A 25,288-nucleotide genomic window follows, 5' to 3' on the forward strand; every position below is an offset into this window, starting at 1 on the left:
TTCAAGAACCGAGTAAAAGGCTTAAAGTAAAATGTGTAATTACTATTTTGAGATTTATTTATTTGCCACTTATTGAGATCTTGCTTGATATCAGCAGTGTTTTAACAGCTGGAGACTGAAACAAAACAGGGAAAGCTCTTAATTTCATGAAACTTATGTCTAGTGATGTAAGACAGGAGAATAAAGCAATTGGGTGAAATTTTATTGGAGACGAGACTTATCTCTACTTGAAATACTCTCATAGGAAAGAGTGATAGAAAATACTGGGCAAGCTGGTCATGGAAGGCTTTGATGAGCAGGTGACAGTTGAGAAAAGACCTGAAAGAGCCATGTGGGCATATAGGGAAGAGCATTCCGAACAGAGGGAGCAGAGAGGGCAGAAGCAGCAATGGAGGACCAAGCTGCAAAGAGTGGAGCAAGGAGGGACAATGAGATGTGACTGGAGTCATTCAGCCACCATTTAGGGACAGAGTCCAAACTTGTGAAAGTCATTTGGCCATTGCTACTCAAGTTCATCATTGGGTCTGATCCTTAAGACTGCTAGGTTCTCAGGGAAATACTTCATCCTCTTCTTGGACAAGGGGCCTGGTTGCAACTTGGAGCTCCCATGCGAATTTTGCAAAAACCAAAGGAAGGGAAAAGGAGGTAGAGTGACAGGCAAGAGTCAAAGCCCTTTCATTCATTATTCAGTCATCTATGCATGCAATCTATTCATGCGTTCTTGAAGCATTTATTTCATATCTGCCTGCTATTTCCGGACACTTGGGTAACTAGAGTACAAGACGAAGCAGGACAAAAATCCCTCATCTAAGCCGTTTACAGCCTGGCAGGAGCTGTCCATGCAGACAGGGTGGGCTACGTCAGGGAGGGGAAGGCAGGGTTCTTAAATCCAGACTGGCGGGAGGTCAGAAATTCAGCAGGAGCAGCCTTGCAGAGCTCTGTCGTGATCCCTCTACACTAAGTTGGAAGCCCGTTCCCCGCCAGGTGGAGGTGATGGTTAGAGTCTGACTCTTGCTGCTGTGAGAGCTGGGACCCAGGGACCCCACCCCACCCCCTCAAGTGCCACTGAACATCCCCCTCCAGGCCCTCTAGGCCCTGTCTTTACCTAGTAAAGAAGAAGAGGGGAGGACCAAATGGGTAGAAAAACAAAGAAAGACACATACAAAATTTCCTCCACTTGTTTCCACCCTGCGTCTTTCTTTCCCAACACGGTGGAAAAGAAATTTTTAAGAAGCATAATTCTTCTCTACGTGCTTAAAAAAAAAATTCCAAAAGAGAGAGCTACCTTCTTTTTACTTTGATGTATGAAATGAAATATCCGTCTTTGCCTTATCTATAGTTTAAAAACAAATTTGTACCCACGGTGTGGTCATCAGTGAGCCCTTCATGAACACAAGCTTTGTAGTGATGGAGTCTTGCTTCATAACATGCTCTTCCCAGACAAATGCGGGTCCGACAGGTGATAAAACCCACCAGACATCGCAAACTGGTGGCTCGGTTTGGCAGCCCAGGGTTATTCTTGTTTACTATTTAATTTGTTTTCAGAATGTTTAGATAGGTCATGAATTGTCCAGTTCGCCCCAGCCCCAATCAGCTTGGAACCACTCCACCTTGTCTACATCCAGATGTTTCATTGTCTATACCTTCTCTTGAAAGCAAGGAAACTTCTAGGAATATTAGACCCTTAATTCCCAGGTCCTCAGGCACCAACCCACTCTCTAGTCTTGCATTCCCTGGGGATCACAAAGACCTCACATAATCACAGCTGTCCAACTGTCATTAGAAAATGTTCATCTAGAGAACACAATTCTAGCATTCCCTTTGGGAACACCAGGGCCGGGTTAGGGTGAGGTGAGTGAGGTGACTCAAAAAATTAGTAATCAAGGTAAATAATATTGAACTTTTAATATTTTAAATATTTTTTATTTTGAAATATTTTAAAATCAAAATTAATGTAATATTTTAAAAATCAAAATGAATGTAAAAAGTGTCTATGATAAATGAAATATCAAAATTTCAAATTAAAAAACATGTTGTTTGTTTGTTTTTGCTGTTTGTTTGTTTCAGGACCCTGCATGATTGCCCAATAGTGCCAGCCCTTTCCCATCAGCCCTCAGCATTCTGGCCCTATCAGCAGGTAGGTTTGTGAGGGCTAACTGGTGCTGGTGTGCCAATTGGTCAGGTAGAGTGGCACTTTCCATATAGTTTTTTTTTTTTTAATCATAGAGCTGTTATTAACCTTCCCATTTGGTTCAAAATACAGGATGATGTTTTAATAAGTGTATAAAGAATTGCACATTTTCCCTTTTATATCAGGCTTCACTGAAGCACCAATGTGAACCATGAATTCTAAAGTCCTCTCTTACTTAGCCGTCTGTATGAAAGTGTCTGCAGTGTGGAAAGCAGTTTACAAAATAGTATGTACGCACGAGCCTACTTTAGTTTTAAGTATATATCAATATACACATGTGAATATAGACGGATAGATAAGTGGATAGTATATGGGAAGGGAGGGTGGCAGATAAGCAGGCAGGCAGACTATATGAAGTTCTATCTCTAAATGTTAAAATGCTCGATTCCAGGTGGTAAACTGTAGATTCGTTTTAATTTCTTTTTTCCTATTTTCTACTCTTCTACAATGAAAGAGTATTCTTTGGATAATGAAACAATAAAATTACTTTAATGTTCTTGTGACAATCCCACGTGCCTTCATAGCCTGATTATATGTGATGTAATAATAACCAGCAACATTCTTCTTTGTATGGAGGCATCTTGCTTCATCAAAAATGTACTTAGTAAGGTACCATCTGTGACACTAAATATGCTATAATTACCAACAATATACCTATAAGAAAAGAAATCAGGTAGCCAATCTGCTAGAAAATGCACGTTCAAAACATCCTCGCCACTTTACTAGAACTCATCAAGAACATTTAATGACTCCTCATTCTTGTAGCTGTAATCTTGTCCTCATTCACAATGACTGTGAATTTCTTTCCAGGAGGGAAGGGCAAAATCACAATTACACAGGAGGAGTAGATATGTGACCGAAAGAGGTGGTGAGTATGGATGCAGGCTTTTCCTACATGATAGGCAGGCTTGAGTTTCAATCCGTTAGGGGGAAAAAAGTGAGGTTTTTTGAAATGAAAAAAGCCCACATTTTTAATGTTCATTAGCTAACGTTTAGCTAGAAGGGTCACCAATCATTAAATTATTTTTATAGGTGGCTTAGCAGAAGCTGTGTTTCCATGACAACAGACAATGTATGGAAGGTAAAAAAAAAAAAAGTTAATGGAATTTGTGGTGATCTTAGGAATGCTGTATGGAAATCATTCATTAATCTGATTTTCCTGTTGCTCAGGCTTTCATGCCAGCTGCAGAACCGGCCTTCCTGGGGCTGGCTGAGATTGGAAATAATGCATTTTTGAGAGCTCCAATGTGCTTTTCCCTAGGGAGTTGAGACAGAGAGTTTGGCAATCCCTCCTTGATCTATCTTTTGAGCCAAATATGGAAAGAGACCACTATGGGGGAGGGGGGAAACACCTTAGATCGCCTCAAAATGCCTAAGGAAAGTGTAGGCTTGGTCAGAGGAGCAGACACAAGTTTTATCCTTATTCTCTTCTGGAATCCACATCCGCAGGTTTGCTTATGAATTAAATGCTACATGAGAAAAAGAGGAAGCAGGGTGCTTTCTAGATTTCTGAACAAAACCACTGGGTGGATGATGGCAGAAAAGACTGAAGCATGAGCAAAGTGTGAGTAGGATGGTGGGAACAAAACGTTCTATTCTAGAAACCCTTCATCTTCAAAGAGATCAAATTGTATTACATCATGACTGAACATGTTAGATCCAAATATTACAGCTCGGTCAAAAGAATTTACTTCATGCAGACATGGCTGTGGTTTTGCTGTCAATTGCATATTGGGCCTAATTCCCAGAATATGATCTTATTACCACTTGAAAGAATCATTTGTCAAGGTCAAAGCCTTTTTAATGTGTCCTCAACCTAGTTTTTTATTTTTTAAACAGTAATCCCTATATTTAACTTCTTCAAAGTATTCTGGTACAGTCAGTATCAGATCATAGGCATGTTGCTTTGAAGCATAGATCTGGGAAAGAAATTAAAGCATTTATCTTACCAAAAAAATCTTTGGGGTAAAACAGAATTCCTAAAGTAATATCCTGCCAATATGTTTCCAACCCGGATGACCTTTTTCCAACACCTTATCTCACATCTGATGAGAACATAATCAGAACAAGACTGAGTCCCAGATATTTGCAAAGTCTTCTGTGGGACTTAGGCCAACTCAGAATAAATTAAAACTGCTTACATTTTTTTATATGTTGTTGATGCTTTCCTTTTGACTTTTTTATGCATTTCCTTATAGACCTTTTTCCCTGTGGAAAGCAGCTGCACACATACCTGAGCAGACTTACCAAGGTGTAGGTTGTATCTCCTAAGATCACTTATTTCCATGATCTTCATTATTTTGAAGGCTTTGATACAATTTTCTCTTCCTTGCTAGAAAATTCTATATGCAAGTGAATGCATAACACTGAAGAGTCAGCTGGCAAAGCTCATCTATGAAAACCAGGATCAGGGCAGAGTATGACTTGTCCAGAATTTTTATCAGGATCAACTTAGGAATTTAGAGGGGAAAGGAACAGCATCAGATGCTTCAAGATCTGGCAGCATTGCTTTGTTTCTTATGGGAATTGCTTACCTTCTAATAGAGGGTATTTAGAAAACAGAAATTGGAAGGAAATTTGAAAAGGATGGATGTGCTCAGTGTAAACCTTTTCTCTGTATACTATCACCATTGGCAGGAACAAAAATTGTAACTAATCAAAAGCCTGTCAGCTGCCTTGTGTGGGGATCTAATAAAAGTTAATAAACTGAAAAAAAAAATCAAATGGACCAGGTCAATACTTGGGTTAAAATAAATTATCTAAACAAAAGCCTGGGTTTCTAAGAGTTATACATGTCTCTACATTATTTAACTTAGCAAAACTTAGAATAACCTTCCATTGAGTAATTCTGAGTCACGAAAATACTCTGAGGTGATTTTTGTAGACGCAAGTCTTAGTGCCTGTTGTGGGTTGAATTGTGTCCTTCCTGATTTAATTCATATGTTGAAATCCTAAACCCAAATACCTTTGGATGCGACCTCATTTGGAGATAGGGTCTTGATTGGAGTAATAAAGTTAAGGTGATGTCATTAGGGTGAGCCTTAACCCAATATGGCAAAAAAGGAAAATTCAGCTATAGAGATACCCACAGGTGATGTGAAGAGACATAGGAAGAAGATGGCCAGGAAGAGAGGCTGGGAACAGATTCTTCCCTCTCAATCCTGAGAAAGACCTATCCTGCCAACAACTTGACCTTAGACTTCAAGCCTCCAGAACTGTTCGGAAATAAATTTCTGGCATTGTTTAAGCCGCCAGTCTGTGGTGCCTTGTTAAGCAGCCCTAGCAAAATAAAATAGCTCCAGGAGGGCCAGCAGGGACCTAAGCCATTGGTTCTGACCCAAGCTTTTGGCTTCATCCGTCTTCTCTTGGTCAAGGTTGTTGGTGTCAGACTGTGAGGCCAGAAAAGAGACAAAACATAGGTGCTTTAATGTGTCAAACCAACTAATGAGAAGGTGGGACAGAAACACAGAGCCGCTGGAGTTTGATTACTCTCATGGTTTATTAATATTCAGATTGAAAAAGGAGCCTTAGAGCCGCAAGTTACGCTAATTGGCACATTTGCTTTATTTATTTATTTTCAAAACAAACTGGGTTTTTGAATTTTTTTCCTTTTTGTTCATTCCATCACATTGAAGAGGAGGAAAAGAAAAATGGTTTTGAATTCACTCAATATTTTGGACTCCTCAGATAAACGGAACATTGCACACACACTTGGAACAGAGAGAGAGAGAGAGGAAAGTGGACTCCCACAGGGCCACACGCACCAGATCAAAAAACTTGGATACAGTGCAAGAATTTCCCAAATGACTGGATCATCATTACCAAAAACTCGCCATAACAACACCAAGAAACAAAAAATGTTTAAGCCACACTGTTTGACTTGGGATCTTTCCTGCTTTTTTTTTTTTTTTTTTAAATGTTTGCCACACAGAGAGAAAGAGGGCTAGTGGGTGGGAGAGGACAGACTCACAGACGTGAGCAGGACGGGAAGGGGAACTTCAGAGTGGAGCCGAGAAGAGGGCGGGGAGAGACAGGGCTCAGGAGAGGGGAGGGTGGGGGTGTGGAAAGCCATTTCGTAAAGTTCAGGCATGTTCTTGGTCCGCCTCGCGTTCTTCTCCTTTACCCTCATCCTGCCGGGCACTTTCCTTAGGTTTGGTTTCATCTACAGCTTCTGAGGAAGGAAACAGATGGGGTGGGGGGTGGGGGGAGGAGAGTTAGTGTTTTGTCTTATTTGTTCAGATTTTAGAGCAAAGTATTTCTTCTTTTGATACCACTTCATAAAAGACTTAAGCTAAAAAGAGTTTATTGCTACCTCAGTAATATAATTTCCAGGTTCAGAAGCATTTGCCCCCAGAAGGTTGTTCAGTGACATGCAGGAAATTGCTCAGGAACAAAGCTCTGACGTGAGCAAGAAGTCCACTAAAGAGAAACTGTCATGGTCTTCAATCTCTCAGCCTTACCATTAGGGTATCCACACACAGGCTCCTAATGTAGGGAATCCACAACGATCTTGTGTCTCTTTTCCATCAGTGTCAGACTAATTGTGACAGACACTTTACGTGGATCATTCCACATCCATTCCAACTCTCTCACCCCTTATTTCCAGCATTGTAAACACTGGAAAGTGAAGTACTTGCTTTTCCAGCTCCCGCTGGAGCTGGTGATGTCCATTTCACACAGTGACGGCCAATCAGCCGGAGAGACAGTTCCCCGGGGAGGTCTCCTGAGGACGTGTTTGCCCTTTACTTTCTCCCGTTCCTAATGACTGTGACATCGAACAATGCCTGGTCATGTAGCAGCCACCTTGTGACCATGAAGACAAAAGCTATACCCTAAGGATGGCGAAGCAGAAAGATAGGAAAAGACCTGCTTGTGATCGACCTCGTTACTCCGGACACTTTTCCTCAGACTTGTTCTTATTAACGTGAGACAAATAACTAACTTCTTTAAGCCACTGTAGGAGTTTTTAGTTTCTTGCCGTGAAAAACACTCCAAATAAATACACTTATCCATAAAGCAAGTGTGTTTTGCTTAATAAGAAAGACTTTGTGTCTTTTTAAAGGATTATTTTTTCCTCTCAGGAAAGAGGTGACTTTCTAATTACTCATCTGCCTGGTTTCCTGATAGAACTCAGTCAGCTGACTTCATACTATAGACAGCTTACTAATATGCCTGCTAATGTAAAAACAGTTCATTTGCCCTGATATCACATCAGTTACTAACCTAAACTTCCTGCGTCGTGGTCCCCAAACTACCGCCAGGTTCAGTGATTTGCCAGGAGGACTCACAGGACTCAGGATATAGTCCTACTCATGGCTACAATTTACTACAGTGAAAGGATATAAAGAAAAAAAAAAAAAAAGCTATGGGAGAAGTTGTACAGGGTGAAGTCTGGAGGAAATCAGGAACAAGCTTCCAAGAGTCCTCTCCCCGTGGAGTTGTATAAGATGTGCTTAATTCCTCCAGCGATGAATTGTGCCACGTGAGAGATGTCATATACGGGGGAAGCGCACCAGAACTCACAAACCCAGGGTTTTTACTGGAAGCTGGTCCTGTAGGCACCCTCTATCTAGCACGTACCAAATCCAGACTCCCAGGAGGAAAACGAGTGTCCAGCATAAACCACACCATTTGCCCAAAGAGTTTAGGCACATTGAACACTCTTAGTTAGGGAATGGTGAGAACCCTCTCAAAATCAAAGATCCCAGATGCCAGCCCAGGGTCAATTTTTCAAACAAGTATTTCTAAGAATTGAGAGATATTGAGATAAGAGAAATGGGGGGGCTTTTAGGAGACCATCAGAAGAGCTCATAAAAATGTACGTCTCTTTAAAATCAGTCAGCTATATATTTATACTCAGATAAAGCTAAAAATTTATATCTAATCAAGACCATTGTTGCTAAATCTATTTTTTGGAATTCCTTCTTTGGAACACCTATCTAATAATACTCTTTTAAATCTCTTCAGTAGCAGGAAATGTTTATTTTTTGAAAATAGAAGTATGTTTTTAGAATCAAATGAAGCTAGTCTGGTAAGGTAGCAACTATGATTTTATCTTACAGTGACTTGTCATTTTATCTTACAATGACTTGCTTTTGACCAAAGTTTTTTAAAGTCTGATTTATTATGTGGGGTTTGCAACTAACTATAAGTTATTTACAAAATGTAGTTATTCTAGTGAGGCTATCTCCTACCTATAAAGATTTTTTTTAAGGCTTTAGCCCTCCAAGGTGACCATTATTAACTCTTGAAGAACCAGCACACTGATCACGTTTTCCAAAAAAAATTTTTGGATGAAACTAACTCAATGCTGGTCTTTGTAATATGTTATGTACCAGCAGTGTTTCTCATGATTACAGAACTTTGATACACTAATGAATCATTTAATTTTCTACCAGAAGAAAAGTTCCAGATTTATCTCAGCTAGATCTTTTTATAGTAATTTAGAATTCTTCCAGATAATTTATTTAGTTCCCTATCCCTGCCCAAACCTTTGGCTACTACAAGTATGCCCAAGGTGGTTTACCATCCTTACCAGTTCCAAGAAACAACAGATTTAGTGCCTTCTTCAAACTGCAAAAGAAACAGAATATTAATTTCAACTATCCAGAAGAATACAGAAGGATTAGCTTGCAGGAGCAAGAGGAGACTTCAAACCTCTCTTACTAAAATAAAAACTTGGGAGCTATTATGTATGATTTGAAAGAGATTAGGAAACTCAAGTGAAAAGGTGAAAGTAGGCTGGGTAAGGTGAGAATAAATACATACCTATGGAATAGGGAACATAATTCAAAAGGGGAAAACAAAAGAATAAAGATCCAGATAATTCTGAGAAGCAGCACACTTTCTATCACCTGTTCGAGTGGAATATGGTTAAATTCTTTCAAATTCCCTCACTTTCTCTTGTCATCCTTTGCGTGGCCCCAGGAGAAGAGGTGAGACCTCACATGCATCTGTTTATTGTGACAGGAAGTCACTGCTCTCTATTCACCATTAAAAGAGCTCCAATAGCTACATATTCTTTCAAATGCTTCAAAGTATTTGAAATATAATTATTTATGCATTTAGTTGTTTAATAAATTGTTATTGATCTCCTGCAATGTGCCAGACATTCTTCTAGGTATTGAGAAGAAAAGTGAAAAAAAAAAAACAAACCCAGCAAATACCCTTGCTCGTGTTTAAGCCTTTCATTATATACCTTTAATAGACAGTGAAATCCATTAATTAGAGGGAATTAGTAATGAGAGGAACCTCTAAGATCACCCAGTCACTAAACCATAACTCTTCAAAGGTAATGACAGTGTCTACTCTTGCTCAACTCTGAACCCCCCACGTCCAGCACAGAACCCCATGCAAGAAAGGCCCCTCAATAAATATTTGCTGAATGAAAGAATGAATAGACATCCTCATTCTATAGATGAGGAAACTGAAGTTCAGATACATAAAGAGATTTTCCCTAAATCACACAGTTGGCTCACGACAAGCCAGGACTAAAATCCAGGTCTTCTACTTGCCCAGATCGCCCCATTATATGAGATGGCCAAATTCACCCAGAGGAGGTCAAGGTCAAATCTGTTTTATTCATTTCAGCACTAAAACTGGGTAGCTAGAGTCTACAAAACGACAAAACTTCTGAGACTAAAAACAAATTGGGGAGGAAGGTACAGCTCAGTGGTAGAGTGCAAGCTTAGCATGCACAAGGGCCTGGGTTCAACCCCCAGCACTGCCATTTTTAAATAAATAACTATATAAATAAGCAAGTAAATAAATAAATAAACCTAATTACCTCTCCCCACCAATAAAACCACAAACCACAAATAATGTAAAAAAAAAGAAAAACTAAAATAAAATAAAAAATTGAATGCTGAAAAAATATAATTAAAAAACCCCCAAATTGTTGGCTCCAAAATGTAAAATTTAAAACTGATAAGATTCAATTAGATGACTCCATAAGGAAACATATCAATCAGTTGGCTGGAACTCGGGTCAGCTGACCATGTACAGTTATACATACATTGTATTTTACATGAGATAAGAGTAATTTCCTACTTGTTTGATGTTACTGAGTATTGAACAAAGGATCATCTTTGTGTTAGATGGAGGGGTGATTAGTTACTATAAGTAAGATACGTCAAGTCCATGAAATCAGTGAAATTTTTATAGGCCACCAGGAAATTCATGGGGAGGGAAAAATATAGAAGGAGGAAACAATCTAAAGTAACAAGCTTTCACAACCACAAAAGTAAAGTAAGCTAAGAACTCATCATAATATTTTAAAAAAACCAAAAACTTACATACAAATGAAGGAGACAGTCATCAGATGTGGACCACACACCTGCTCTAGCTAGATCTACTCTGATGAGAGACCACACTTGAATTTGGGGTAAGTTTTAACCTCAGACAAAGGGGAACTTTTTATGAACACAATCTTAGTTATGTATAAATTGGTCCAATGGAGACTGGATGCCAGAGAGAGCTTCTGGATATTGCTAACTTGCTCCCTGTTCCATTAGTGTCAACTCTAGACAAGTCAGGGCAGCTAATAAATCATGTTGAGCATATGGTTTTCCTGCTTGTTCTATTCAGCAGGCTCACTGCCCGGAAAGAACCATGCATGATGGCTTTCCCAACCCCTTGTATAAAGTGTTTAGCTGTAGCTAACATACTTGTGCCCTTACTATATGTTTAGAACAGTTCTAAGCACACTTGTGTCATTTCATTAATCCTCACAGCTACCTTAATCATCCCATTTCACAGCTGGAGAGGCTGATGCACAATAAGATAAAGTAACATATCTAAGGCCACACTGTTCATGAAGGGCAGCAGTGAATTTCAACCTAGGACAGAACATCCAGGTGGTGTCTGTTTTAGATTGCTCTCTTTGCCCGCCCCTTTGCCCAGTGGGCTCAGAGCAGGGGATCCACGGGTGTGCAGGCCTAGAGACCGTGCAGTCTAAAAACTGGTCTGTGTTACCTTAAAAAGAGAACGTTCATCATGGACAGTAAAGCCATGTATTCTTCATGCTCTAGAGTTGAAGGGTGCTTCAAAAGGGAAGAGAAAATGTACTCATTCATTCACTCATTTATTTATTCAGGAAAAGGTCCTGGGCCTTTATTACGTACCACACACTGTGTCATGCAATGCAATGGTGATAGAGGAATGAAAACACCAAGCAAAAATCTCTGCATTCTTGGAACTTACATGCTAGTGATTACTGTCATGTGTATTGTTTGTGGGAGAAGGGGTGGTGAGGGGAAAAGTAATAGCTAGGTCAGAACAGCTGGGTCCTAAAGAGCGTTCTTTCTCCTGGGCCACTTCTGGATTTGCAAAGTTGAGTAGTGCTAATGAATCTGGTAAATTGTGAAATATGGAGAACTCTAGTAGTTTTCACATTCTTGACCTGCAACCACAAAATCCTAAGAAAGATCAAGACCACATTAAGATAGTGATAAAGATGGAAATCATTTCGATCTCCATTTGAAAAAGTGTGGTGGTGTCTTTAAAAGAGTAAGGGGACCCGGGTGGATGACTCCACGGTGGGCCTTGAAAGATGTATGTCCAACTGGCTCTCTGATTCTTGCTGAAATCAATTCTGGAAGCAGCTCTTGCCTTTATGCATCCATTCATTTCCTCGAGAGGGTGAGAATAGCACGTCTGTGCCTTCTGTTGGTGAGCAAATACCAGGAGCATATGCAGCAGAGGCTGCGTGTGCGCTCAGCCAGGCAGCCCAGCCGCAGTGCTGCTGGAGGGATGGCGGTGTTCCCAGCTGCCATCGCCTACACTGAGCTCTAATGGCCCTGTTTACTGGCTCCCGTCCAGGCCCCTCCACAGCCCTACATTACTGAAATTAGGCTGAGTGGATTTCCGAGTAAAACATTACCTCTTGGGACTTGCCCAGCTCTCCCCAGCCTTGTCAACATTGATTAAATAGAAGCTGCGATCATCCTGGGGCCACGCCCACAATTACTCAACCAATCACCACTGGGCTAGCGTGTTTACTTCCTTTCCCTTTTTATTTTCACTTTTCTTGAATATTAAGCATCATCACCGCAAAGGCTCAAAGTAAAAGTAATTTTTAAAAAATTCTGTAGCTAAGTCACACATGTCCTTTTGTTACTTACATGGTCCTCCTCTTAAGCTGTGCACCAGATGCCAGTCTGGAGCATGGTACTGGCTTTGGGTGGTCACATTTTGCTCTTTTTTTGTTTTTGCCATGTTTTACATTTTAAGTTCTTTTCAAAGCGCTGAGCCAGTATGCACCATTTTGGTGTCAGCAGAATAGGGCAAATATCCCCTATGCCCCCAACTCCTTGCTTTCTGAGCCTTTGAGAGAGAATAATCCTACTGCTTATCACATTACTCACTTAAGGATTTCAAAGAGTAACAAAAACCTAACCTTGGAGAAAATTCAGAGGCAGCGCCGCATGGTGGGGCCCCAGTGATATTTGAAACATACATATACATGTCTACTTCTCTCAAAGTTTAGGCCCAGAACCAAGCTGATTTGTATCTAGCCTTGCTACCAATTAGTCGTATGACCTCAGAGGGGTTACTTTTCCTTTGCCTCAGTTTCCTAATCTATAAAAAATATGGCTAATCATGACTGCCCCAACTTACTGCAGGTTGTTTGGAGACTAAAGGAAGATATTTAGAAGTACTTTATAATTTAAATTGCAGAATATAGTATGCTGAGATTTTAATCTAACATGTGGGATTTGGGTAAAAAAAATACCCATCAAGTGTAACTTTCACACCCCAGGAGAAAAAAGGCAATCTCCCAAAGGAAAAAAAAATCTTTCCAAGGTAAATAATTTAGAGGGCTTCTCCCCTAGAATGTTCCTGTAAAGTCTCTGACTTTGATCAGAAAATAAGGACACAGTGATTTATTAATTAAATAGAACTAGTGTTACAAAAAATTGGGAAAGAATCTAAGATTTTTAACTTTTGGAACGAAACTTAGTGGGTTTTTTTTTTTTTTTTCTGAAACAGAAATGACCTGGAGATTTTTTTATTAAATTAAAACAAAAGTCAAGGAAGGTACAAGTTGACTGGCCTTGAAAATTTCTTAAACACCCCCTATACAAAATGTTTATCAAATCATGAAAAATGAGTGTCCTGTCTTCTTCCCCTGTTAGAAATATGCAGAAAGGTCAAAAATTACACTTTAGCTGGCTTGCATAGTTGCCCTAAATTATTTTTAGAACAAGATGGGATAAATAAATAAAATTAAATGATGTTAACACTATTTTCTTACCATTATTACAATGAATAAATCAACTTTTAAAGGCTGAGTATCAAAATAAAAATTTGGGAATATTTCCACTCTAGCGTCATAGTCAGGTAGACTCACTCCCTCATCCCTCCCCCAGCTAAATTAAGCCGAGCTGGCAGCTGAATCTGTAGATCTGTGGAGGCATTGCTTCCAGTTAATATGTGGGAGGAGTGGAAGGATGAGGAGTCAGTATAAACAACGACGGCTCCTATGACACTGAGAGATTTTGAGAAGGGCCGTGTCAGGGATCGAAAAGTGATATTGTGATATCGAGTGTTGCTAACAGTGACTATCAGAAGCAGTTCAGCCTAGAAATTGTTTTCCGCTTTTCTGTAGGCTATATATCTCTCTAAAAAGTTCAAAATCCCATCTGACCAGAGATTAACTCTGCATCTCCCCTTCCATTTCACAGTATCTCAGGTGAGGAGAATCTAGCTAGGAGAGATCTCAGTTGCATCTCTCCAGCCTTTGCAAACTCAATGTCTAAGAAGTCAGGCAGATAATATTAATGTGTAAATCTGGCCATAGGTAAATCCAGTGGTGGGGTCCATGGAGAATTAGAGAGAGCAGGCACTGCCTAAAGGCATTTTAGAATTTTAACACAATCGCTGGAAAAGTGAAAGAAAGCAGAGTGTCTGGAGTAAGACTCTTAAATTATATCAGGAAGATACATTTCTGGAGTCTGACTTATGGAAGAGGTTCCCTTTAGTCAGAATAAAAGATAGTCATACTGTATTTGTCTTCAAGAAAGAAGTCCAAATCAGGAGCCCTAAGTAACAGTGTGATCTTTTCCATTTTGCTAAATTTAAATTACTCACATCTCAAATTTGTGGTTGTCAGTGGGGAAGGTGGCGGGAAGGTACAGACTGGGAGTTCGAGATCTGTAGATACTGACAAGGTATATATAGAACAGGTAAACAAGTTTATACTGTATAACACAGGGAAATATATTAAAGATCTTGTAGTAGCTCACGGTGAAAAAGAATATGAAAATGAATATATGTATATTCTTGTACGACTGAAAAATTGTGCTGTACACCAGGAATTGGCACACATTGTAAACTGACTATAACTCAATAAAAAATATAAATAAAAATAAAACAAAAATATTCACATCTCAAGATTTTTTAGTGAATGAAGTAAAAATTAAATAATGACTATTTGAGGTTTTATAAATGGCCTGCCAAAGCAAAAAGTGATACCAAAAAAGTCCAGTTCTCAATATTATCTCTCTCCTCAATTGCTGTTCAAATATTCTCAACACCTCTACATCCCTACCCATGCCTTCCAGATGTCCTATGCTCCTTGTTACAGATGCTGTTGGCAACATTCTCAGATCCCCTTTACCAGACCCATGTCCCCATCTCCCAGCTGCTGGAGGTGTTGAGCCCACACCTGCTCCTTGGGCAGGGGATGTAAATTGAACCACCTCAACCTGAGGTGCCTGAGAGGCCATGCCCCCACTGCTCCCTATGACTCCAGACACAGTTTCTGTCTGTGATGCAACTTGTGTTTCAGTGCTCTCCATGGGACCAGGCTGAGACCACACTTTCCTGAATCCACTTCCTGAGTCCACTTTGCCTGGTTTCTTCCCCTGGCCTCTCTTCTCTCTTCATTTCCTTACAGATTTTCACCAATAAAGTATTTGCACAAGAGTCTCTTCTCAGGCTCTAATTCTGGGGAATGGGACCAAAGTTAATCCTTTAACCAAAAATTAAGGACTGGAGTTGGGAGGCAGGCCAGTCAATTTCCTTAGTCAGTGTACATAGCAAGTCTTCAAGGTTTGAATCCTTTGGGTTTGCTGCTTAGTCAGCCCTCAGGACCCAGCTTAAATGTTGTTTCCACACCTCCAAACCTATCCTGGGCAGAATTAATCACTTCCTTCTCTTCATTGGTAAGTAAATTATATCCCTTGCATTATATGATAGTTTGTGGTATTTTTTCTGGTCTTCTTGACTGTGAACTAACTTCTCAAATGAGAAGTCTGATACATTTGCAAGAATCTAAACTCCACAAAAGAAGAGATTTTTAATTTTGTTTAGCGATGAATCCCAAATACCTAGAAAAGTACCTGGCAAATATATATATTTTTAATGAATCAAGGCATCCACAGTAACATCAACTCCTGGATTCATGCTTATCACAAGATTGACATTTAATATTTATAGGAGAGAAGAAAGTGATGGAAAAAGGGGACAATTTCAAATATGCTTTGTGTCATGTAGATAAAGCCTTAATTGCCTCAAGCATAAAAATTGTGGAGCTGTATTATTATCATGACCAAATATCAGATATTTGTCTGAATTTCAAAATATTGGATTATAAAAAGAAGCCCTAATATTATCCTGGTTTATTGGAATGGAAAGCATTATTCCATCATTTCCCATTTTGGGGCTAATTTTAATTTTATGTTTTCTAATTTTATAACAAACTATTCAGATATAAAAAACCTAAATGTAAAAAATAGATACCTATTACAAGCATTAACTATTTTTAGATGGCACAGAGTAGTGGTTAAGAGAGCTGTTTCTAGTCAGCCTGCTTGAATTTAAATTCTATCCCTGACACTTAACAATAACTTGGAGTAAGTTACTTAACCTCTTATTGCCTCATTTTCCTTACCTGTGATTGGTGTTAACATTGGTACCCACCTCACTGGGTTGTTATAACATTCAAATGTGTTAATTGTTTAAAGTAATTAATAATGAATGGCATGTTTCAGTAACTGCTCAATAAATATTGACTATTATTATTAAGTGACTGGAAGGGTACTAACACTGATTTAATGTTTACCTTGTGCCAAGCATTGTGCTAAGGGCTCTCACATATTGGTATTTAATATATATCATCTCTGATTTCCTATTTTTTCATCAATAAACTGGGAATAATAATAGTATCTACCTCATAGATTTGTGGTGAGCACTAAATGAGAGGAAAAAACCAAACTAACACAGTGCCACTACCTTGCTCACCTATGTGTCTAAAAAATGAGTTATCTTCTCTCTCTCTTTCCATTAATTCATGCTTATTTATCCTTAGGCCATAGCCAAAGAGAAACTGTCTTCAAGTACTCCAAGAAAGGAAAAGTCTGTGCCTTATGAAGTTTTTGCTTGTAAAGTTAAAAAACAGAAAGAAAGAAAGAAAGAAAGAAAGAAAGAAAGAAAGAAAGAAAGAAAGAAAGAAAGAAAGAAAGAAAGAAAGAAAGAAAGAAAGAAAGAAAGAAAGAAAAAATTTTGAAAAAAGGCTTCAAAGTCAAGGGCTGACATCCAAAAATGATTGCAAGGGCAAAGCTGACCATTGACCAAACTTGAGAGGCATGATTCTATAATGCAAGAATCAAGGCTGCTAAACAGTAATGTCTCAAAAGGCAAGAACTTCTCTGCTATGGACTCTACTTAAGAACAGGATGATCTTACATATTTCACAGAATGAGAACAAATCATAATAAAATTTATATGGAACCACAAAAGACCTAGAATTGCCAAAGCATTACTGAAGAAAAAGAAAGAGGCTGGAGGAATAACTCTCCCAGACTTTAGACAATACTATAGAGCTACAGTAATCAAAATAGTATGGTATTGGTACAAAGACAGACATGTGGACCAATGGAACAGAATAGAGAGCCCAGAAATGAACCCAAAAACTTTTGGTCAACTAACCTTTGACAATGGAGGCAAGAATATACAATGGAATAAAGACAGTCTCTTCAGCAAATGATGTTGGGAAACCTGGACAGCAGCATGTAAATCAATGAAGCTAGAACACTCCCTTACACCATACATGAAAATAAACTCAAAATGGGTCAAAGACTTAAACATAAGACAAGATACAATAAACCTCCTAGAAGAAAACATAGGCAAAACATCATCTCACATACATCTCAAAAATGCTCTCCTAGGGCAGTCTACCCAAGCAATAGAAATAAAAGCAAGAATAAACAAATGGGACCTAATTAAACTTACACGTTTCTGCACAGCAAAGGAAACCATAAGCAAAATAAAACAACAACATACAGAATGGGAGAAAATTTTTGCAAAAGATGAAACTGACAAAGGCTTGATCTCCAGAATATATATAAGCAGACTTAATAAGAAAAAAACAAACAACCCAATCCCAAAATGGGCAGAAGACCTAAACAAGCAATTCTCCAAGGAAGAAATACAAATGATCAATAGGCACATGAAAAAATGCTCAATATCACTAATTATCAGAGAAATGCAAATCAAAACTACAATGAGGTATCTATCACCTCACACCAGTCAGAATGGCCATCATTCAAAAGTCCACAAATGACAAATGCTGGAGAGGCTGTGGAGAAAAGGGAACCCTCCTATACTGCTGGTGGGAATGCAGTTTGGTGCAGCCACTGTGGAAAACAGTAGGGAGATTTCTCAGAAGACTAGGCGTAGACTTACCATATGACCCAGGAATCCTGGTCCTGGGCATATATCCAGAAGGAACCCTACTTCAAAAATACACCTGCACCCCAATGTTCATAGCAGCACTATTTACAATAGCCAAGACATGGAAACAGCCTAAATGTCCATTTAAAGATGACTGGATAAAGAAGATGTGGTATATTTATACAGTGGAATACTATTCAGCCATAAAAAACAACATAACACCATTTGCAGCAACATGGATGTCCTTGGAGAACGTCATTCTAAATGAAGTAAGCCAGAAAGAGAAAGAAAAATACCATATGAGATTCACTCATATGTGGAATCTAAAAAAAAAAAAAAAGAAAAGAACATAAATATAAAACAGAAACAGACTCATAGAATATAAACTTGTGGTTGCCAAGAGGGAGGGGGATGGGAAGGGACAGACTGGGAGTTCAAATTTGTAGATACTGACAGGCATAAGTAGAATAGATAAACAAGATTATACTGTATAGCACAGGGAAATATATACAAGATCTTGTGGTAGCTCACAGTGAAAAAAATGCCACAATGAATATATGTATGTTCATGTATAACTGAAAAATTGTGCTCTACACTGGAAATTGACACAACATTGTATAATCACTATAACTCAATAAAAAATGTTAAAAAATAAATAAAATAAAACAAATATCTATATTTAAAGGCAAAAAAAAAAAAAAGAACAGGATGATCTTCTCTATTTCATATCTAAAGAATAGCAGTCAGTTGATTTCAAGGGAAACAACCTCATCCTTGGGCTTAGCTCCATTTGATTCCCTACAAGTTTTTAGGAAAAGTACATTTACTATATACTGAATGCGCCAGAACCTCCTGCTTGCAAATGTGCAGTAAATCTTGTGTCCAGTAGGCAACTTACAGAGGGGATGACAATTCTCCAAGCTAAAGACAGTATATCCAATTTTTTTAATTCCCTGATTCAGTATCAATTATTGAATTCAAAACTTGAAAGAAACCTATGAATTCTTGTCCCTTAACCTTAAGGAAAATGATCAGATACAGTGAGACTTTTCAGCTTTATTATGAGAAAGACCTTTACATTTCCAGGAAGGCTTGCATTCATGTTGACAGGGCATATTTAGGGGGAGAAAATCCCTACGGCCCTGAGGAAGCCTGCTCTGATGGGATTATTCTTTCTGCCTATCTACAATACTCTCTTATTTCTGGGACTTCTCAAGCAGGGAATTCCAGCAAATTTTGAAAAATAAAGAGTTAAAGATGGAGTAGGAAGTGGCTGCTTTCTAAAAAAAAAAAAAAAATCAGGCAAAAAATGCCATACTTCTTTCAGAATCTTGATCAAACATAACTGAAGTTAGCATTATTCCCCCTAAAGATTATCTATAATTCCTCCTCCTGCATTTTGGAGGAAGTTAATAATTTTCCAAAAATCAAACCGCATGTATTTGATGTTAATTATTTAGGTCCATACTTAGGAGGTGAGGAAATATCTAACAGGCTAACAGCATTTGTTGGTCATTTTTCATGGAATCTGCTCTCTTAGCTATTCTTTCTTGAAGTTTTTCACACTTACTGAAACAGGCTGCTTAGATATTGTATCTGCCATTTCAAAAGATTGCATTTCCTTAGGTATTTCTGTTATACTCATTGTTTTCTACAATGGGACATCCTCGATCTTATCTAGTGATCAGTTACAAAAGTATAGTAATTTGTGTCTGTTAGACCTTGAGAAAGTTTGTGAACTATTTTCCAGGTTATATTGGTTTTCACTTAAAAATTCAACTAATGACTTGTAATGTTTTAACATACATTAAATCAACATATTAATATGTCTTATTACAAAGTTTGTATTTTCAACATTTGTGTTTGAAAGCAAGAACAGACCTAGATTTGCCCAGTCTCAAGATCTGATATTTGATTAAGTGATTTGATTCCACAATTAAAATACAGAAACCCAAACTGGAAATAATTCTAACTCTGAAAGGGTCACTCCCATAGCGACTACAGCTGCCTAAAAAATTTTCCTACTTAGGAATATCTATTGCTTGGGTAACATTTAAATTTTAAAATAAACTACTACATTTATGAGTCATATTCAGCTCATGCCTTGCCATTTCTCACCATGATATGTTTGGGTAGTACTTGAGATTAGCTAGACAGCTATTTATCTGTGTTGTTTAATTTTCCCTTATGGCTGTATTTACATAGCACAAAGAAAACTACAGACTTGGCAGTTGTCTTGCTAATTTTATCAAAGAAAAAGGATTAAACCACATAATTCAGGACAAAAATACAAAATCTGTATATATTGTCATAGAGTGAGCTTATAATTATTTGTAAAATTACAGAATAATGAAAGCTAAAGAAGATGTTAGAGATTATCTGATCTCAGCCCCTCACTCCCTCTGAAAAAAACTGAATATAGAGAGTTCTGTGACTTGCCCAAAGTCTCACAGCTAATTAGAATTCAGTGACCCTCCCATAATACCATAATGCCACTCGCAACCTTTGGAGATGATGAATTCTACTGCTTGATTTTAACTTGCATTTCTCCCCAGTAGTCCTAAATGCACTGTGTAAATCTATTCATTCTCCCTTCCCTTTCTCCCTCCCTCCTTCTCTTCCTCACTCCCTTCCTTCCTTCCCTCTCTCCCTCCCCCTTCCCTCTCTCCCCCACCACTCTTCATCAATGCTTCCATTCCTTTTCTACTTTGTGAAATAAAAGGTAAACTCAATATAATTTTCCTTTAAGGTCTACTAGAAGTAATTTCAAGTTCTCTGGAGGCTTGCAGAACCAGGATTGAGGATTACTGTTGTATCAAACTTCAACACATTATGCGCAGAGGTATGTTCTGAGAAGTGGGTATTCTATGCAAAGAGAGGGAAAAATGAGGACCTCTAAAACGAGTGGCTTAGGCTTAATAGTTATTACTGACTATGGTAGGTTACATAAACTAAATGACTAAACAGTTACTGGATAACGAAAATCCAGAAGTAGCTTAAATGGCTACAAATGCTGTCATCCTTAGGAATCCGTAAGAGATCAGTACTATGTCCTGAGGAGAGGAAATAAAAGTGCATGTCACTCCGCCATCTACAGCCCCTCCCCTTCCCAATGAAAGCAGAGTGTTAAAAAGCCATCTGAGGTTTAACTCCATTTTGAAATTAATTCAAAAGTATTATTGCAACAAGAAAGCCACATAAAAGGTGTTTGTGTTATATGCTTGCTTGCGGGTAAACAGAAGCAATCCCTGTCTCTCACCGGGACAATTCATTTTGTACTCATTGTGTGTTTTGGCTTCCTGGGGCCTGTCCAATTATGGCACTGCCTTCGAGTGAAAAATTGCTTTAAGAATCAATAGCATTTACTGGAACACAACCAGAACTATATTGAAAAAGTAATATTCATATTTGTACTGATTTCTCTCTTTTTAGTCAAAGATCTCAAAGCTTTTTACTTACATTTAGTGGCAAAAAAAAAAATGTAATATCCTCAGCTATTTTGGGACATTGGGACAATAAGAAGTTAAAAAATAAAGATTCATGGTGAGTCTGTAGCTCACCTGAGACAGAACTGTGGAATCATGTATGTTCTGTCCATCATCTCCTGCTGCCATTTGAACAATCACCCTGCAGAAGGCTTTCTCTCTTTTCTCCACCCAGTGTTTTTTCTCTAATAAAGCCATTTTCTGAGACACGCCTTATGTCTAGAATCTACCTCCTACTGTCTTCCTTCTTTCAAAATCCTATTTATTTGAAACTAATGAGACTATATACAGAAACCTGAGCATTGAAAGGGGCTCTGGAGACCCACCCGCAACAACTCGTCCAGTGGAGGAATCTCCCAGCATCCTCCTAGCAGGTGGACAGCTCTACTTCTACAGGCCCCTCCGGCTCTACTTGTAAATTATTCCTGATATTCAGCTAAAATCTACCTCCCTTAAGCTTTTATGGAGTTCCTTCTTCTAGAATAACAACAGAACAAAATATATCCTCAATATGTTTTCTTTGGTACAAGACAGTTCAAAAATGCAAAGCTAACAGCAAAGCTTAACAAAGCTGTTCTTTCTCCCTTCCATCAACAAACTTCATGAAAGAATAAGCTGTAATTATGCCATCTTTCCCTCATCTCACCTCCCTTAGTTCTCTAAGAGGTGACTTTAACCTACCATTTTTCTAACAGTGCTGTCCTCAAATTCACCCCCCCCCAAAAAAAAAAAAATATACACCAAATCTTAAGGCCTTTTCTCATTTACCATTGCTCTTCATCTTTTTCTGACTACTTCTTTGGACATGTTGAGCTTTATGCTCCAGAGAACAGTGGCAGTGAAGAAATTCCCCCAACCTTTTGTTTTCTTAAGTCTCCCCACCCTTTTATGCTCCAGGAAAGGGCTTACTGTAAAGCAGCCTTCTCCATGTGATCTGCTGTCCACTCTTTCTCGTGACTCCAGAAGACTCATGCGTGACTCCCTTGTTCACCTGTCACAAGGCCAAACACAGATCTTTCCTCCTTTGCCTGAACCTACTGACAAAATCAGGCGCAGATCCTTGAATTTTCTATTCTTTGTTTCATGAATGAGTAGCTGAGATTAGAATTGTTTGTGCCTTTGAAACAAGGTAGACACAGAAATAAACAAGTCTTGTTCAACGTACTGACCAGAATTTCTCTGATTGCAAAATAACCCCAGTTGTAAATCACCCCAACTGTAACTTGTCTACTCCCCCTATAAAAGTCTAAGAGAAAGCCTCCTGCCAAGATTGTGGGAGCTGGGGTCCCTACTGCGATAGCCTGAATAAAATCATCTTCTTCATCGTTGCTGTATTTTTGTTTTTGACATCTTCTTGAAAAGAGTCCCTTTTTCTTACCTTCACTGAAGACTAGGTTCTGGATTTATGTTTGCTGTTTCCTAGCTTTTCTTTTTCCATTCTGGGTCCAGTTTTTACTCCCTATTCCCTAACATGACACAATCCAAGATTCAATTCTACATTCTCTTTGCAGGCTCTGCATCAAATAACTCATTCTTTCTAATGGCTTCAACCCTGACCCCATAACCAAGTAACCACATTTATATTATCACTGTCACAATATGAATCCCTATACATCACTGTAAGCATATTACTTTCTTTAACACAGGCTTTAATGATTCCTGGCCTCATACATATCAAATTCGAATTTCGACTGCAAATATTTCTCTACATCCTTGACTCTACTCCTCCTGGCTCCAAACCTGTATCTCAATGTATACTGGACATCATGCCACCACTATCACTACAAATATAATGAGTTTGGTCTTATCATTCTTTCAGTGACCCAAGTTTAAAATCTTCTCTCTCCATGTGCACCATCTAAATCTATTCATTCTCCTTTCTCAGCAACACATATTTCTAGTTGAGGCCATGAAACAGAAAGAACAAATTTTAAAAAGTACTGATAACACTTGATGAAAAATGTGCCAAACCCAAAGGGGACAGTAGCCATCCTACCACAGCCTGGGCATGAAGCCAGTAAGCAGTGGAAGGAAGAACAGGTGGGTAAGACTAACAGGATACCTGAAGTTCATGGTTAAGGGCAAGAGTCAAACAGAAGGTAAATAGCAGGACTAGCCAACAAGCAGTGGAGGCTGGTAGAACACAGTGTCTAGAAAGAGGCCAGTATCGATGGACCATGGACATGTTCTCAGCCTTAATCATGGGACCAAGAACAAGATGTCCATTTCTAGGAGAATGGATGAGAATAAGGCAGGGCTTCAGTCTCAGGTAAAGCAGAGTACACATGAGATGCATGAGACAGGGACTTAGGTAAAGCAATCCAAGCTCAAGTCTAGTTAATAGAACTGCTCCCAAGTGAGAGGCCAACTATTGGTGTTTGGGCATAAGCTGACTTGATGCTGAGTCAACTGTGTGTAGAGTTCTTTCTTTATAGCCTAGGAATGAGAATGACATTGATTCCAGAACCAGACATAGAACTCAGCCCGAAAGAAAGATGGTAAGTGACCTCATTGGTGTGGCCTAGAGAGACATACGGTGCACCCAGCTGGCCCTTCAGTGGATGGTGGAGACACTAATGTCTGAACCAGTGTAGTCATCTCTGAACACATCTTTCTGCTTCCAAAGTGGCCCTCTTGCAAGCTCCTTCTCTGTCATTGATAGCGGTAGCTCTAATAGTTATTGAAAGCCTACAGATGATAACGCAAAAAGGGAGAGGAGATGGTTGCTGCCCCAACAAATGATCTGACATCACTGAGTCTGAAACAGGGAACATGACTTTCCTTGTGACTTAAATGAAAGTGTACTAAATAAAAAAAATTTGTCATAGTCTCACTATAACTTTGCTTGGACGTGTGTTGTCTTCTGTCTGTTTGACCCACGTGTCTTTGCCATCACTGCTGACCAAGGTCACAGAATTCCCAAAGAGTAGTACAGAGGCTTTTAAACTCATCCAAGGACCTGGGCCATCTTGTCGAGATACTGAGACCAAAAACTAGAAAAGACTAGGGACAGGAAAAACAAATTGGAGTTAATTTTGTTTTCTAGGGTAGATTTTTATGGGAGCTTAGACGGAGTATTGGTGAACTCAGGGAGAACTGTGATAAATGTGGGGATGACGTACTGAAAATATTCAGAAAATGTGGGAGAAAATTAATTTTTTACTGAAGCTAATTTGAGTGTAAATTACAATGTAGAAAGAAATTTTATATGGTAAACTCTAGCAAAAGACTACCTACCCATAGTTGAACAGAGCTGGGTTTACTAACAGCAGGAAGAGCACACACCATGGGAACCGCGAGGCACGGCAGTCGGAGGGGGTTAGAAAGGACCAATTAGCTTAGAAAGGCTTGTGCTAAGGGATGCAGAGGTGGAGTCAAGGAAGCAGAGCTTTAATCTTTACTGGATGCTGTAATGAAACAGGTGTCCTTTTATGGCTGGGCATCTCAATAAATATTATCTAGAAGGAAGACAGAGGTAAGCATCACCATTCATATAGCCAGGCTAGGGAAATATCTGGCCAACTTGTGGTTTAGACAATGTCCATACTTCGTCTGTGTTCGGATGTGACTATGGCGGTCCTGTGTCTTGAACCATCACACGAAGTCTGACACTGGTGTTCTACGAAACTGCTTCTGTTAACAGGAGAATACTAAGGCCTATCTCCAAGTGCCAGGCCAGCTCCTGGCTGCGGGAGAAACAGGGGAGAGATTAAACTTGCCTTTTCTAGACCTGAGGTGTCACTGTGAAGGCCCTTCCTTGGATATGCCTGTATCCCACTCCAGAGCTCTCCAGCTAGTAATGCGTATGAGCGGGCGACTCCCCAGAGCGTGGAAAGAGAAATTACACTGATTGCTCAGAGATGGTGAACAGATTCTACCCCAGCCCTGTGTCATCACTGAAGCCATATCCTGAAAGGCTTTTACTGGCTATTAAAGA

General features: G+C 39.0%; 1 protein-coding gene across 1 annotated transcript in view; it reads right to left on the reverse strand.

Moving 5' to 3' along the window:
- Positions 1-5,671: 5,671 nt before the first annotated feature.
- Positions 5,672-25,288, reverse strand: part of GAP43 (growth associated protein 43) — a 91,958-nt gene continuing 72,341 nt past the window's right edge. Inside the window, exon 3 of the mRNA XM_010985027.3 lies at positions 5,672-6,362. Coding sequence (XP_010983329.1) covers positions 6,274-6,362 — 89 coding nt within the window. The 3' untranslated portion in view covers positions 5,672-6,273. The remainder of the gene's footprint in view (positions 6,363-25,288) is intronic.

Source organism: Camelus dromedarius, chromosome 2, assembly GCF_036321535.1.
Source record: "Camelus dromedarius isolate mCamDro1 chromosome 2, mCamDro1.pat, whole genome shotgun sequence".
NCBI lineage: Eukaryota > Metazoa > Chordata > Mammalia > Artiodactyla > Camelidae > Camelus > Camelus dromedarius.